The sequence below is a fragment of the Gavialis gangeticus genome, unplaced genomic scaffold (genome assembly GCF_001723915.1).
Source record: "Gavialis gangeticus isolate Ggan-Ray unplaced genomic scaffold, GavGan_comp1, whole genome shotgun sequence".
Classification (NCBI taxonomy): Eukaryota; Metazoa; Chordata; order Crocodylia; family Gavialidae; genus Gavialis; species Gavialis gangeticus.
Window position 1 is genome coordinate 155,103,106 of NW_017729032.1, and position 16,907 is coordinate 155,120,012.

The window sequence follows — 16,907 nt, forward strand, 5'->3', positions numbered from 1 at the left end:
CACACACAGAGTCTCTTCTTCCCTCATTGTTCTCTCTGTCTCTTTCTCCCCCTCCCTCATTGCAGGGATGCATGTGCACGCACATGCGCACATGTGCGTGCACCCCCCCCTCCCGCTTATGGCCTTGGGGTACCGGGGTGGGCCCCATGCTGCAACAGTCCGGTGATGCAGTCATGGGTCATGTGGTGCTGGAGCAGCCAGCAGGCAGGCAGGGAAGCAGTGAAAGCTGTGGCAAGCAGTGGTTTCTGGGTGGGGGGATCGGGTTGAGAGGGGGCTGAGGGTGGGGTGGAGATGGTTTGGCCTTGCTACTGAGGACTGCCAACTCCCCCTGGGCTCCTACTGCCCCTGGCTCCTGTAACCTTTGACATGCAGCCAGGAGCAGTTAAATATAAATTTTCAAAGAATTTTAAGGGCCCCATGGGCTGGATAGAATGGCCTGGTGGGCTGTATTTTGCCCACCCCTGTTCTAGGGGGTTCCCCAGCTGGTGCTGGAGGGTGGTTGAATTGGAGCCCTCACACCTCCGATATACCTGCCCCACCCTCCAGTGTGGGCTGAAAACCCCCAGACTGAACTCCCTCTGCTCTTTTCCCCCCTCCCATTCTGAAAAAAAGCCTGAGGCTGGCCTGCAGCACAGACAGAAGTTACAGAAGGTGCTCTGTTTTGAAACATCTTCATCTGACCCCTCGTTGCATGAGGGGTCAGATTTTCACCCATGCAGCCATTTTTTAAGCTGTCTGCAGTGCTGCACTTGTGTTTGGTCATGATTATAGACTGCTTTCTGTGGCCAGATTTGGTGAAAATTACCACTTCTGTTTGCACCCTTAAAGATGCCTTCAAGCAGAAAGCAGTGAGGCCTGACCCTGTCTTGAGCAAGAAGTTAGACTAGAGGACCTCCTGAGGTTGTTCAGTCCTGCCTTTTTATGATCCCATGACATTCTCACTCACAACACTAAAATATGTATTTCAGTAATCCTTTAAAAGGGTCTAAAAGTGTGTTAAATCAATGTATCTGTACCTGTTTCTTAAATACATAATGAATGTTACATTTATCATTGGTGAATACTTTGACACCCACCAGAACTAAATCAAAACTTATTGGAGTTAGCAGGAATCTTTCTCCTAATTTCAATGAGCTTTGAATAGCTTTAACTATAACTTCTATTGTGATATAAACCAATATACGCCATGAGATTTATATAGGAAAATATGATCTTATTTTTAACATAAACTCTTGCCTTTTCCCAGGACTCCTGGACTTGAAGACACAGTCATTCTAAAATTCTTGTTTTCTCTTAGTTTTCATTGACAGCATTACCTATTTTTAGATGACTTAACAAAATCTATTGAAATGCTTCAGTACCCATTATCCCCTAAAATAAACTTCCAATAATATAACAATAATAAAAAAGTATGAGGGTTACAATTTGTATTCCTAGGACAATGTTTGCTGCTTTATTTATTTATTCATGACTTGATGACCTCCTTTTGCTTTTGTGTGAAACAGATGGAGTTTTATTCAGATCTTCATTCTTCTTTACCTCCTGAACAAGGCTGAACAAGTCTACATAGGAAATGGAGGAAGATTGTTCTGCAGAAAAGGAAAATAGCTTGTAGCAGACTAATCCTTCTCTCCTCAAGTCTGATTTTCCATGGAGAGTCTTACCATAATATAATGGATGGAATTTTGCACTGTTTCAGGAGAATGAAGAAAGCACCTGATTTTAAGATAGATTCCAAGTGAAGTCACAATGTATTTACTTTTGTGTCAATTTTGGAAATAAGTTCTCCTCAATTTTTATTTTAAAAGTATCTGATTAACTACCAGAAGATACATGAAACCAGAAAAAACACAAATTTGCTAAATGTACTATAATTCCCCACCCAGGAAAAATAAAACAGTTACTTTTTAAATCCTTTTTTTTTTAATAAATGAGCATTCATTCATCAACATTTTCATATATTGTCCCTTCATTATTCAATTTGTGATGGTTTGTTCCCACTCCTGAATAATACCAACAATACATAAATGTGCCATAAGTAGAAAAAAAAGCATAGATTTCAGTTTATCTTTACAATGGGATAAAATCAACTTAGAGCTACCCACAATAATTTTCCTAATGAATGATGCCAAAATGACATTTGTTATATTCTGAAGTAGAAAAGGGCTAACTAACTATGGGAACCTAGTTATGGAATGAATTACTCTGGTGTAAAGAAGTTAGAATTATTGTTGTTATTACTAAAAGTTTAAAATCACTGATAGGTATATAACATTCAGGACCTGGCATAAGCTGACAAAAGCCAGAAACTGTAAAGTTAAGGTAAGCTTGTTCTTAACATGCTGTGTGTGTCTGTGATGGGGCTAGAAGAAGACAGAAAAAAGGCACGAAGGTGTGAGTTCAGGAGAGTGTCAGCCTTAATTTAGAATTTGCTGGCTTTTGTCAGGCTTCAAAATACTGTGCAGAGTATGACGTATGTATATCCCACAACACTGGGCAAGGCTTATGTGAAGAAAATCCTGTGAAACGTCCACCAATTTATGTATACATACTTTGGAGGGAAATAATATATCCCCTCCCCTCCGCCTCTCCCCCCAAAAAAAGAAACAGAAAAAAAAAAAGCATAATGAGCAAGTGGAACCAGCCCCCGTTTCAAGTCAATGGAAAGACCACGAGTGACTCAACAGAGCTTGAACTGGTCATTTTTCTGCAACAAAGAGGACTAGAAAAGTTCCTGCTTTTTAAAATGAAAGCTAGCATTTGTATCTGGTCACATCACTCTAAGTGCTGAGCCTTTAGGAGGAAATACAGAGACTAGCACTAAAATCATGGGAGTTGGCCATGCACTTGTGCTCAGCAACTGTCATATCTGGCCCCTCTGAAAAAGCAATCTAATCCAGTTATTTCTTCTGACATGGCCTACTCAAAGGGTGCTTTATATATGTCATTTTTCTCATGAAAAACCACTGAAACTTACATATTTTAATCAAAATGCTTGCTTAATAAATTTTAGGGTAGAAAGTCAATGAAGGCTTGTAAAAACCCTATTAAGTAAGTGCTTTTAGTGATTCAAATATTTAAATGAATGTATGACTATAATGTCATGAAGCTTATGATCTAATCCATTCTCAGTCTGAAAATGATTGAGCTATTATGAATCTCAAAATACAATTATGATCTAGCATGGAAATTTATAATGGGGAATTTTAAAAAAAGGGATTTTTTCAGGCCAATAATGACAGTTCTTTTGGTGCTTTTAATGCTATGTTGTTGATATATATTACCATTGCTTAAGTACCACAGTGATAGTTGCTCTGAATACACCCACCCTAGACAAATATGTGGGAACTTAAATGTGCTGATCCCACAAACACTTGCACACATGCATAACCATTTACCTACACAAATCATGGCAATTGAGAATTAAATTACAGCTTTTCTGCAAGCTGCTTGCATAGGACAGGATCTTGTTGTACTATCCTATTCATGACTTACAGGAAATGTTTCAATAATACCAAGATGAGTCCAAGAATCAGATGCTAGCTCAGATCTTGCATCCTGAGATTTTGTATGTTGAATTTTAGCCCAGAACAAAGTTTATCAGTTTGCTCCAAGTAATTCTGTACCTTGGAGCAAATTAGAATCAAAATGTTGAAAGACCTTACACTGTAGCAGCACAAATACTACTTACAGACAAATCAGATATTACTGAGGGTACAGGGTATGTTGGATCAAAGGCAGCCTTTTCAAGTTCATCCCATTTTCCTTTTTTTTGGCAGTTGTATATCCACACATTTTTCCTCCAAGGATGTCTCTGGATAATGCCAAAAACTGGAGTCTTCCCACCACCAAGTTCCCTTGAAATTCCACAAGAATGAAGAGAACTGGCAGAACCATGCTTACATCTCCTTTTTACACCTGCATCTCCTTCTGTCCTTGGTTCAATGCGTGAATGTTTGTGGTAGAAACATTGTTTACAAAAAATATATCTTTTTTTTCTTTAGAAAGATCTGGTTCTGATAAATAACAGTTAAGTTTACAGCTTTGAACTGGCCTCCTTTTACTACTAGAACTACAATATTGGAATACTGAATACTGATGAGGGGATGAACTGGAAAGAAAACAAAAGTGGTCATATTTGCATAAAGAAATTGACTGAACATATTTAATTCTAAAACAAGACATATTGTTTGTTATTGTTTGTGATTTATGACTTCAGAATACTGGCTGCATGAGTGTCCAGATACATACTGTGTGTATGTAAATAAAATATGAAAATGGTCTGTTGTTGAATTGGAGTACTAGAAATGTTCTATTTCTTTAAGTCTAGATAATAAAAAGTTGCAACTTCACAAAAACAAAAATATGACACAGCATGCAGTCACAACAGCAAGCACAAAAAAGAAAAATCCTGATAAAATATACTTATATGTGCATATTATGCAAATATATTTTACATTAACATACAATGTTATAAGACTGTTTGACAAAATGAATGCAAGTTTAAAAAAGAAAATAGCTAGATGGTTCCATGTTGAGTAGCAAGTAACCTGAGATGTCTTCTATGTTTTTACTGGAATAATGATCTTTAAAATCTATAGTGGATGCAGAATATGTTAGCAATCGTTGAATTCTTAACTACATTGTGCTAAAAATGTGTTGTTCTCTGTCAAAATGGCATGTTAGTTGAAACCAGTCCAAGTGCAGCAAAATGCACTTTACCTTTTAGTACTTACCAAGATTCCTTCCAGTGCCAATGGATATTTGAAATGGATGTTTGGAAGTATTATGAACACATGCATATCTCCAAAACACTACAGCAGCACCTTTCCTGTGACCAGGCTTACTTACTGCACAACAGAAAATAAGCGATCATAGAAAACTGCTAATCTAATACAACATAAAAAACAAACAACAAAAAATATTAGCACAGAAAATAAGTTTGGTGTGATGAAATTAACATTGATGCTATGCAATTTTAATGACCTATCTGAAACTAACTAGCGTAACTATATCACTTTCTGATTAGTGTGTATGGCAGCATTTACAAATAATGTTTTTGAATACTGATTTTATATATGAGGACAGCTGTTTGAAAACTTCAATGACACACAATGTTTTGCGATGATATTATACAATACTTACTTTCTCAAGGCTTAATATTTTGAGGACACCTGTTTTTCAATTAAAAAAAATCCTCTGATGTGCATTCTATGATAAATTGTCCATAATCTCAGAATGAATATGAACATGTGTGCATATACATATAGTGTATATTTCTATGCACCCTCCCGCAATATATGTATACACACATACATGTGTATTTTATATATAATAAAAGTTCATATATATATAAATATATATAAACTTGACAGGCAGAGTAATATTTCACTTATTGTAATTGAAGTCCTTTAAAAAAGTTCAGTCACTCAGTTAACATAGTATAGCCAGTAAATTAAGTTGAAAAGAGAAAATGTGAATGGAAACACCATCCTTGACCATCTGTCTATGGCATTCACATCAGTTAGATCAGGGATTTTTATTTTCATTTGTGAAGACCTTCTTCGTAAATGGCCCCTCTTGCTGTGGGGGCCTGTTCTGTCCATTGTACGTCTTCCAAAGCTTTCCCGATGTGAGCTGTGTTTTCTGTACTGGATTCCTGAGTTGTCAAAGGACATTGTTGAATTTCTAGCATCAGTAACACTAGTTGTAACTTCATTGCTTGTTACCTCATTGTGGATTTCAAGCGATGTTAGCAAAATATTTCCATGGGTATCCACCTAAGTTGGTAAAAGGAAAAAATGGACGTTAGAATTTCAGAATTGTTTTCATGTGTAAATAAAATTCAAATTCATGGATGTCCCAAATTAACAAATTGTATGTCTAACTGTAAACATATGAATTACTTCTTTCAAAGCACACTCTGTTGGTTGAACTTGATACTTAAACTTTTTGCTGGATTAGGATCAGAATCATGCTAAAAGCATATGATGCAAAAACAACACATTACACACTGTCAGACACCTTTTTCCCTCCAAAAAACCTGCCTTTTACAGGATTAGGTATAAATTAGTGTTTTATCTGCACTGCTGGGGGGGAGAAAAACAACACATTGACAGAACTTCCACTATAGGAAATTAAATACATTGAAAAAGTCTTCCACACTAGAATTATTATTGTTATTACCAGAAAAATAAAGTGCTCATAAAATGAGAAGAAATGCACAAAAGCAAGGAACACTTCAGCTTTGCTGAAATGTTTCTAAAGGTATCCTGAGTTCTTTGCTTTTTAAACTTTTTTGCAACTTTTCAGCTCTTCAGTCTAGAGACAATATACCTTTTGATAATCAAGCCCCAAACCCCCCTCATTCTTGACATTTAGGCAATATGAATGTAGCAGGGCACTAAGGTGCTTGCTACTGGAGGTAGTGTTACGAGCTCAGCTGCCAATCACCAGGGCAGCACAGGTGCGGGTTGCTGTGACAACTGGTCTGGTCAGCTGACCGGAAGGGGGCAGGGCCTGGCCTTTATAAACAGCATAGGCCGAGGCCAGAGTCTAGTCCCCCTCTGGCTGCCAAGGAGGTAGGAGCTTGAGAAAACCCTGATGGGGAGGTAGATGGAAGCAAGCCAGGTTGGCTGGGAATTTATGTTATAGCCCAGGGGTTTGTGTTCATGGTTTTAGTTGTTGTGGTGTGAGAAGCGCGGTGTAAGACCGGAGGATTGGGTGAGGCTGTAGGGGTGGAGGAGGCCTCATTAGGAGCTCCCCAGTAAGGTGGGGGTGCTCCGAGCACCAGGGAGGGTGCTGCAGTGGGTGCGGGTAGGAGCCCAGTGTGGGCTTTGCGGGCACAGGGAGGAGACCCCAGTGCAGGCTATGCGAGCACAGGGAAGGGGCCCAGTGGGCATGGGCACGAGAAGTGTGGCGCGAGAAGCGCGAGAAGGTGAGATGCGAGAAGCGCGAGGGGCGCAAGAAGTGTGAGTAAGGAGGCGTGAGAAGTGCAGGGGAGGTGCGAGAAGCATGAGCAGGAGAAGCATGAGTAAGGGCCCTGGTGTGAGCGGGGGCATGAGAAGCGCGTGGGGTGTGAGAAGCGCGAGCATCAGAGTCACCGTGCCAGGGAGGGAGAAAGGCAGCCTCCCTTCAATGAACCAAACATCAAAGACGTGGCGGGCGAGAGATCGAGGGTGCATTAGGAAACCTAATCTGGCACGGTCGGGCAGGGGTGCGAGGGGAGATCACGGCACCCCAGGCCCCGCCCTGTCACAATGAACAACTACAGCAGTAGCTCTCAACATAACTGGCTCCATGGACTGGAAGAGTGGTGCAGGCCTGTTCTGTGGGCTAGATTCAGTATGCAGGATCAGTCCATGGGCCTGATCCAGCATGGGGTCAGTGTGCAGGGTTGGTGTGTGGGTGGAATTCTGTGTGCCAACCTTGCCCTGCATGCTGGCCTGATCCTGCATGCTGGCACAATCTCATGCACCTGATACAGCTGTGTGATAGCCCAATCCCATGTGCAGGATCCAGCCATAGGGCATTACATAATTCAGCCTATAGTGCTCTCAATGGGTCCTGAAATTTTGCAGCAGGGGAGCTATAGCAGTGTTAACTGCTGTGGCTCTGGGAGCTGTGACAGTTAATGCTGCCACTGCCCTCCCACTGCCACAGGTGGCATCGTGCCACTATTCCCCCCACCACCAGTGGTGATGCGTAGGGGGTGCACAGGGGTGCACATGCACCCCCTGAGAAGACCAGTGCACCCCCTGACCAGCCATGCTTGCTGCTCAGGTGATAGGTGGGGGGGGCAAGCTGGAGCGCCAGTGTCCCACCTGCAAGTGCCAGCCAGGGAGTGGAGAGCTGCTGCACTCCCAGAAGTGGCCACAGTGATTAGCTGCAGTGATCAGCCATCTCACAATCAGCCACGGAGGATCCCCTCTGGTGAGCAAGATCAGCCAATGGGGGACACTCCCCCCAGCTGGTTGGTGACTGGTCGTTGTGGGGGGCATGTGCCCTCGCTGACTAAAGTGGCACCAGTTGCCCATGCCCACCACCAAATGGACCTGTGGGTATACCCATACACCAGATGACATGATTCTATGATCCAGATCTGGTCTGGAGTTGAGCACCACTGGCTTAGGGGGGTCTTGAGCATGTCTGGGTCAGGTATTTAGAATCCCTTTAACCTGCCTATGCAGCTTAATTGCAGGCTTGGGCAGCAGATGGGTAGGGCTTGTTTCTCATTGGCAATCTGGACACAGTCAAAAGGAATAGTAAAGTGATGCAGGAGGAAAAGCTAGTAAATTCAGTCAATAGGTGTTACTTTCTCCTTTAAGACTGTATTAAGGCAATGAAAAACATGGCCTTGGAGGTAATATTCTCTTGGGAGGTGCTGTCTTTTCTGATGAACTATGAAACAAGGATCTGATCATTTTTGCTCATGAAAATATCCTGCTCCAGATCAGCTGCTTCTTTTGAACATTACAAAGCTGTAGGTAGTCAGATGTCCCTCCTTTCTAGCTTCAGCCCTCTCATCTGACTAACAGCTCTGGTGTCCAATCCTCATGGACTTTGTATCAGAAGATAATTGAGCCCACTCAAAGTCTACAAATTGCACTCCTTCATAGCATCACAGGAAAGTAGAGCTGGAAGCAACCTCACAAGATCATCTAGTCCAGACCTTTGATCAACAGAGAATCCTTCCAGACTAAACCATCTGAGCCAAATATCTAACCTACTCTTGAAAACTTCCAAGTATGGAGATTCCACAACTTCTCTAGATAGCCTGTTCCAATGCTTAACCACTCTCATAGTCAGAAAGTTTTTCCTAATCTCCAACATAAATTTCCCTTGCTGCAGCTTGACACAGTTGATCCCAGTCCTGTCCCCTACAATCATAAAGAAAAGCTCATCTCCATCCTTTCTGTAACTGCCCTTTAAGTATTTAAAGACTGTTATGAAGCCCCCCTTAATCTTCTCCAGACTAAATAGCCCTAGTTCTTCCAGCCATTCCTCATAAGCCTTGCTTCCCATGCTCCTCATCATTTCTATTGATCTTTGCTTTACTCTGCCCAAACTGTCCGCATCCTTCTTGAAGTGTGGGGTGCAAAACTGGACACAGAACTCTAGGTGAGCTCACACCAGTACTGAACAGAGCAGAATAATCACCTCCCTTGATTTACAAGTGACACCCCTGTTGATACAACCCAGTATGTTGTTGGTTTTTTTGCAACAAGAGCACACTGTTGGTTCATATTCAGCTTATGGTCTACTGTAAAGACCCCCAAGGCTTTTCTGAAGTAGTGCATTCTAGCTAGTCATTCTCCAATCTGTACTTGTGCATGTAATGCTTCTGTCCCAAGTTCTGGACTTTTTGCTTGTCCTTGTTGAACCTCAGCTGATTGATTGCAGACCATTTCTCCAGTGCATTCAGGTCCTTCTGGATGTGGGTTGCCTGGTCTGCATCCTATCCTCCAGAGTATCTGCAACTCCACCCTATTTGGTTTCATTCACAAATTTGCTAATTGTGCACTTGTCTAAATCATTAATGATGATATTAAACAATACTGGACCTAGGACTGACCCTTAGGGAATCTCACTTGATACCTCCTCCCAACTAGACACTGATAACTAATCATTAAGTAAATGGATCCAACCAGTTATGTATCCACTTTACAGGACTTTCATCTGATCTGTATTTCCTTATTAATGAAAATGTCATGGTACACAAGTGTCAAAAGCCTTGCTAAAGTCAAGGTATATTACATCCACTCTTCCCCCGACAACCACAGAGCCTGTCACATAATCAGAAAGAAATCTGGTTGGTCAGATTGACTTGCTCTTGGTGAATCTGTGCTGGTTGTTCCTGATCACTTTGTTGTCCTCTAGGTGCTTCACACCAGAGTTCCTGAACAACTGCTCCATCATCTTTCCAGGTATCAAGGTCAGCCTGGCTGGTCTGTAGTCTCTCAGATCTTCCCCCTTCCCTTTCTTAAAGATGGCCACTATGTGTACTCTTTCCCAGTAATCCAGGACCTCACCCAACTTCCATGAGTTCTAAAAGAGGATAGCATTGGCTCTAAAATGACCTCAACCCATTTCTTCAGTATCCTAGGGCGCGTGCCATCTTGCCCTGCTGACTTGAAAGCACCTAGTTTTTTTTAAGCAATCCCTAACCTGTTCTACTATTCTAGGCTTCTTACCCATCTTTGCTGCCAACCACTCATCATGTGGTGCCTCCACCCATGTTTGTGAAGACTGAAGTAAAAAAGGCATCACATACTTTAGCTTTCTCTGCATCATTCATAAATAGATTGCCTTTTGCATTCTGTAAGGGACCTGTGGTTTCTTTGATCGTCTCTTGCTTTTGACATTCTTGTAGAATTCTCTCTCTGTCTGTCTCTCTCTCTTTTTGCCATTTATGTCCCTTGCCAGCTGCATCTAAAATCATGTCTTGGCCTTGTCTTTCTTTCTGAAAGCCCTTACTCTTATACTCTTCTCTAGTGCCATGACTAAGTTTTCACTTTTTTACAGAATTTCTTTTCTGAGTTTCAAATGATTTAAGAGATTGCTCCCTAGCCAAGTGGGTCTCCTGTTGCACTTCTCATTCATCCGTCACATCAGGACAGCTTGCTCCTGTGCCCTTTAAGATGGTCTTCTTAAAGCAGAGTCACCTCTTGGACTCCTCTTCTCCTCAGACTTTCCTCCCAGGGGATCCTGTCCACCAGTTTCCTGAGTTTGCTAAAGTCTGATTTTTCTGAGGTCCTGTGTCCTTATTTTGCTGTTCTACTTGGCTTTGTTCCCTAATCTGTTCCTTCCTCCTCCTGATGCTAGATTCGGGAACAATTTCTAATCTTTCTGGCAACTGTCTGCCAATGGAAAGCATCAACAAATGTCAAAAATGCTCTGCTGGCCATTTTGGGCCAATTTAAGCATATTTTGCTTTCTTTGAATGACTTTGGCTTTCCATGAAAAATGGTATAAGAACATTATGTTAATAATAGTGTTTAGGGTAATTTCCAGTTCCTATTATTTAATTTTCACATCTAAAATTCATCCTGCTAAATTGTTTTTTACTTTCCACCCTAAACTGCTGAGTGCAGTGAGACCTCTCTGCTCCAGAAGTGACTGCATTTCAGTAATGGATGAAGTGATCTTGCACTATGGAGCTTTAGAGCTTGAACAGTCATCTGGGAAGTACTTTGCAAGCCCTGAATGATGTATTAAAAGCATAGGTATAGATATTTCTCTGTACATGTGCATTTAGCTTATTTCATTCTTGTTAAAAATTAATGTGAAATGGATATTTCATTCATGAGTTACAGATGCTACAATGTATTTTTCCCAGTGAAAACAATCATGACATAGTAGAACTAATGTTTTGTGAAGTTGAATGCAAACAAGATACAAATATATAGTTTTGAGAATAAAAATCAGGCAAATAAAAAAGCAAACCATTGAAGGCAATTCCATATTTTTGTAATGGGTGCCTATAAATAATAATATTAAAAAACTCAAGCTAAATTGACTCAGTAGGCTTCAGAAGCCAAAGGGCTGGTTAAGAAGAATAGTTTTTCACTACAGTAGCGAGCTGCATCTGTTATGTATATGAGCATGGGGCTGAGGTTTGCAGAAACAAGTGCAAGATACTGGAATATAAGCAGAATCTATAGAGGGAGGCAGTCAGGCTCAGTCAGAAACTGAGAAGCCTTTCTGTATGCAGTTATCACTTATAGCTTTCCCAGAAAATAACTGATTCGGACTGCTCTTTTGGTTTTGGTTCATACAAATACTAAACGGCATTTTTAAAACCATTTTGCAGAATATCTAGAAGACCTATACTTTTCTCATGAAGCACACAAATGAATCTCTGATCCAGACCAACAGCAACTCGCTATTGACTGCTGCAGCATATTGGCAGAAGCCTGCATGGTTTTGACCCCAGATCAAATATTGCATCACATCTGTTTCCCTGCTTACCAGTTTGACAACATCAGCCCTCTTTGCAGTGTTCCATTAGCTACCACTTCACCACAGATGCAGAGTACTCATCTCTGTCTTTAAGGCCTTCATGCCCAAGCCTCACCCTCACTATTATCTCTTATATACAAGCAAGGTGCATCCCCTGTCTCCACTTTGTCAATGATACTGCCCATCATCATGAATAAATTTTCAAATAAACACTTGTCTTTCTCCTGCTCTTCCCCTTCAATGCATTGGAGAAGTTTGCTGTACGTATCCATAAAGGCACATGTTTTGGTAGTTTTAGAGTAATATTGTAGCTGTGATGGACCAGAGAATATGTAAGAAGCAAGGATTTTTGTGGATGATATCTTTTATTGGACCAACTGTATGGCTGAGATAGACATGTATTTGAATGCAGTGCATTAGAATTGGAAATTTTGTCTTCTGAAGTAGAATGCACTGCATTCAAAAGCTTGTCTGAATTTATTCCAGCCATACAGCTGGTCCAGTAAAATATATCACCCATGAAAATCCTGACCTCTTGTAAAGACATATCATCTTCCTCTCCCTAAACCCTCTGGAAAGCTCTTCCTTAATTTCTGAAAAGAACTTGAGAATATTTAGGAAGCTGGAATGAGATCTAAATTAATAAACTAGGGGAAGAATTCTGTTTCCTTCCGTGAACGTAAATGGAAGCTTTGTAGCAGTGTTAGTGGTGTTTTTGGCACTTACATGCAAGTTGTAAATCTATTATCTTTGTGCTGTGGATGCATAGCTCTCCACATGTAGACGGAGAGCATGCGCACAAAGTTACACATCACCCTGGGCAGGTATACAACTACTATATATATTCATTCTGGACTCATAACTGTATGTAAGTCATGAAAAGGTAGCTGGCCAGAAACCCACACTTAGCAGGGTCTGATGAGGCAAAAGGCCCTGCTCTATTTTAGCCTGATAGCTGGGGGCTAGGGTATTTACCCAGAAAGCAGAGAAGACCCAAGATCTAAGGCTCCTTAAACCTTACAGCATAGTGCTCTAACCACGATGCCACAGCTTAGGCATGATCAAGTCCTACCTCCCTGCCTCTCACAGGACTCCTTTTGAAGCTGGACCTGGGCAGAGGAGGGAAGTGGATACAGGGAGTCAGGAGGACAAGATTAAATTAGACGGGGTGTGCTTTGCTCTTAATGGACACCATCTATTTTATCCAGTAAGCATTAAATACAAAGGGCAGTGGCTCAGCTTCAAAATGAGCACCAGAGGGGGGGCCTGGATAATGCGTAACCTGTGGCATATAGAGAAAATTATGCTTGCAAATCAAAGGTACATGCTCAAATCCCATCTGGGCAAAGGTAGCCTAGAAACTGTCTCCCTCACTTCCTGAGTAAGTTTCCTACTCATTCAGTCATTAGACCTAAAACACTGGAGGGTCTCCCTTCTCTTTAGCTTTTTTCCCATTCTCAGGTATAGTGCCCAGTTAGTATGTTGCCTAATGTTCACACTTGTCCTCAGTGCAAGGGAATGATTAAAGAATTCCCAGGTATGTGCTTAGGAAACTGCCATTTAGATGCACAAAGGGACAAGGCACTCAAGTTGCAAAAAGGAGTATGAATAACTCAACTCCAGCAGCTGCAGATCTCATGGGGTGTCCATATTTTTTCAACTATAAAGAGCCCTAGGTGCCTAATCCTGAGCTTCTGTACATGCACAGAGGTCCTAAGTCTGAGCAGCTGGACATGTTATTCCTGCCTAATTGCTGTTACTATCCAGATATGAGGCAAAGCACTGTAAGCACTGTGCACCTAGTACAAACTAACATCACTGACCTCAATGCAAAGTGCAGCATCCACAGTCACTTTAATCTACACATGCAGCTGGCAGAAAATCTGCTGACACAAACCTTTGGTATGTCATTCTAATGGTTACATGGAGGACCATCAGCCTAGAGATCTCAAACCCACATCATTCATTTCTCAAGAGCTGCCCCCCCCCCTTCACTTGCATAAAGGGTACTCTGAATAGTGGGTATCTTGAGCCCTCCTGTTCAAGGTGGGCCATGGGGCAGCTAAGAGAGCAGACCTTTGTCCTACTCCTTCCCTTTAAAGTTTCTTCTCTCTGAACCTGCATCCTTTGTCCCCTGTCTTCCTCTACTGTTGTCACTCCTTGCAGAACTGACTTCTTTCATGAAGAGTACTTTTTCAGGCAGGCAGCAACAGCTGAACACTGAATCATTAATTAATTCTCTGTTGAATCAGCAACAACTATATATGCAAATTGTTAATATTTTTTTTCACAGTCATTTTCATCAAACCCCCATCTTCACTGTCACTGAGTGATTAGAGTTCTCTGCATATGTGATGTGTTCTAATGTCACTCCTTTGGGAAGGGTAAGAGGCATGAAAAATGGTAAAACACCTTACATGTTTAAAAACAGGGTCCTTTTTGAAAACTTGTCATCTGGGTTAGGGACAGAAGTTACAGTTTAAATAATCAGAAACTAGTTTAAATCTGTAACAGAACAGAAGTTCAGTGCACATAAACTAGTTCCAAAATAGTTGAAACTGGTTTAACATAAGTCTGGTTGAATATAGTATCACATGCAACTGATTTGGATCAAACCAGTTTATGAAACTTCTGTCCCAGACCCCTTCATAGTTCAAGTTAAATCACAGTCCCACAACATCCCAGCATGCTTTCCAGCCATGGGCTGGGCTGTGCCATCTGCTCCAGGACAGAAGGTTTGAGGGGGGGTGGGGAGGGGAATTAGGGACTGCCCCCCACCCCGGCAAACCCTGGCTGGGGTTTAGGAACAGAGAGGGGGGTTAAACCCCCCTTCCCCCAAGTACAAAGCTGCCCTGCCCTGTCCTGCTGAATTTACTGCTGGCTGCGACTGTGGACATCGAATTCCAGAAGCACCTGGAATCAGGAAGAAGTGATGAGCAACCCTGCAGAGTTCTGCTGCTGTGATTGCAGACTGCAAATCCCAGAGACCTTGTGGGCAGCAGGAAGAGGAAGCAAACACACAGCCCATGCTGGCTATGTGCCAGGAAGCCATGCTTTAGCATTCCCCCCTCCCTGCCCTGCTTCTGGCCTGAGTCACTACAGGTATGTGGCTGCAAAATGTAAACGTCTGTTCACTTGTTAGTTAGTTTAATTTCTAAAGTTTAAACTAACCTGCAAAGACTGAATTGATTCAGCCTCAGGCTTTTGGACTGTACTTAGCCCTGATTTTTACACACCTGAGATTTCCTAAACTTCACCAAATCTATTATACTAGTTTAATATGATTGAAAAATCATTATCTATATCTTTTCTTTTCTGCTAAAGCTCACAGGAGAGGATGAAGACTTATAATGACACTCTGGTTTCACCCTTCTTAGGTGAAGGAATACATGTTTACCAGTAACTCTGCTCAACCTAATATGCTAAGTACTGCCATCTTTAAAGAATAAGTGCACTTTGCAAACATAAAACCTGATGTAAATTTTTTTTATATATTTCCTAAAGATCAAAACTGGTACACCAAAATCTTTATTCCAAGACAGCAGCCATATTTGAGGTGCTCAAATTTTTAAGTATTATACTGTTATTGAAGAACTAAAGGGAAAGAGCTGCCAGTGACTACCATATATATCTTCATTAATCTTAATTCCCAGACAAGTTTTTTTCCAGATCAGTTCAGCCTTGAAGCCAGTTTGAAAACATTTTATTACAGTGGGGAACTGCTATGAGGTTTGATTTACTGTTAGGTAATTTGTAATATCTGAATTATTTCAGGTTCATTTAATTCTCTGCTTAATATGCCATAAATTTTAAGGGGTGTTGTAAAATCAAGTCTTCTGCTAAAAATTCAATCATTGTATTCCACAACGGGAGACAGAAGCAATATTTTGCCTGCTCATTTCCATCACAGTTATGTTTAGTAGTTCTTCAGTACCAAGCATTTAAATAAAATGCACTTTTTGATCATACCAAAAAATATAAATGTAAAAACAGCATGTAAAAAATGTCTCTGAAGTTACCATCTTGCTTTACACTATGTCATAATTACTCTACTCAAGGCTATTACCCAAAGTGAACCCACCCTGAAATTGTTTTAAAGTGGTGAAAATTGATTCTACCACATTCCTCTGCTGCCTTGCCATTTATTTAGTCATTCCTACACATGTAAGTTGTAAATCTGAATGATGGTATTTTAGAGTTGCTTTGCTCAGCTATAAATGGTTATCCAATAAGCTAGACAGTGGATAATCAACCTTTTAGATAACCACCTTGCTTTAAAAGTCATCTCCCATCATTCTGTCTTTAAGAATTTTGAAAATATTTTATAATTACAAGCATGGTGAAAAACTACATTGATCAGGATTCTCATTACAAGGTTGGAAAGTTAGCATTTCTCTCTGGCCTGCTTTGACACAGTTGTTCATGATGATTGTAAGGAACACCTTAGAGGCATAAGTGCCTCCATCTTGTGTACATCCTTCATTATATAATGATAGGAACTATATTTTGTTTTTGCAAATGTGTAACTTTAAAATAATGGAAGCTCTAAGTAACCTTGTATAATGACAGGTTTGCAAGGCCAGATACCATGTTTTCACTGATTTAAACAGAAAAGCACAAACTGTTTCATAGTTTCATAGTTTCTAGGGTCGGAAGGGACCTGAGCAGATCATCTAGTCTGACCCCCTGCCATGGCAGCAAAGAGTACTGGGGTCAAATGACCCCAGCAAGGTGTTCATCTAACCTCCTCTTAAACCCCCCCAGGGTAGGAGCCTGCACCACCTCTCTTGGAAGTTGGTTCCAGGCCCTAGCCACCCTGTCCGTGAAATAGTGCCTCTTGATGTCCAACCTAAACCTACCCTCTGCCAGCTTGTGACCGTTATTCTTGGTCACTCCTGGCGGTGCTCGGGGGAACAGTGACTCCCCCAATGCCTGCTGATCCCCCC

The 16,907-nt window shown here is 41.2% G+C and overlaps 1 protein-coding gene across 2 annotated transcripts in view; it reads right to left on the minus strand.

Moving 5' to 3' along the window:
* Positions 1-2,625: 2,625 nt before the first annotated feature.
* GABRB3 (gamma-aminobutyric acid type A receptor beta3 subunit) overlaps positions 2,626-16,907 on the minus strand; it is a 247,162-nt gene continuing 232,880 nt past the window's right edge. For both annotated transcript variants that reach the window (XM_019525478.1, XM_019525477.1), the window contains exon 9: positions 2,626-5,780. In XM_019525478.1, coding sequence (XP_019381023.1) covers positions 5,430-5,780 — 351 coding nt within the window. In that variant the 3' untranslated portion in view covers positions 2,626-5,429. The remainder of the gene's footprint in view (positions 5,781-16,907) is intronic.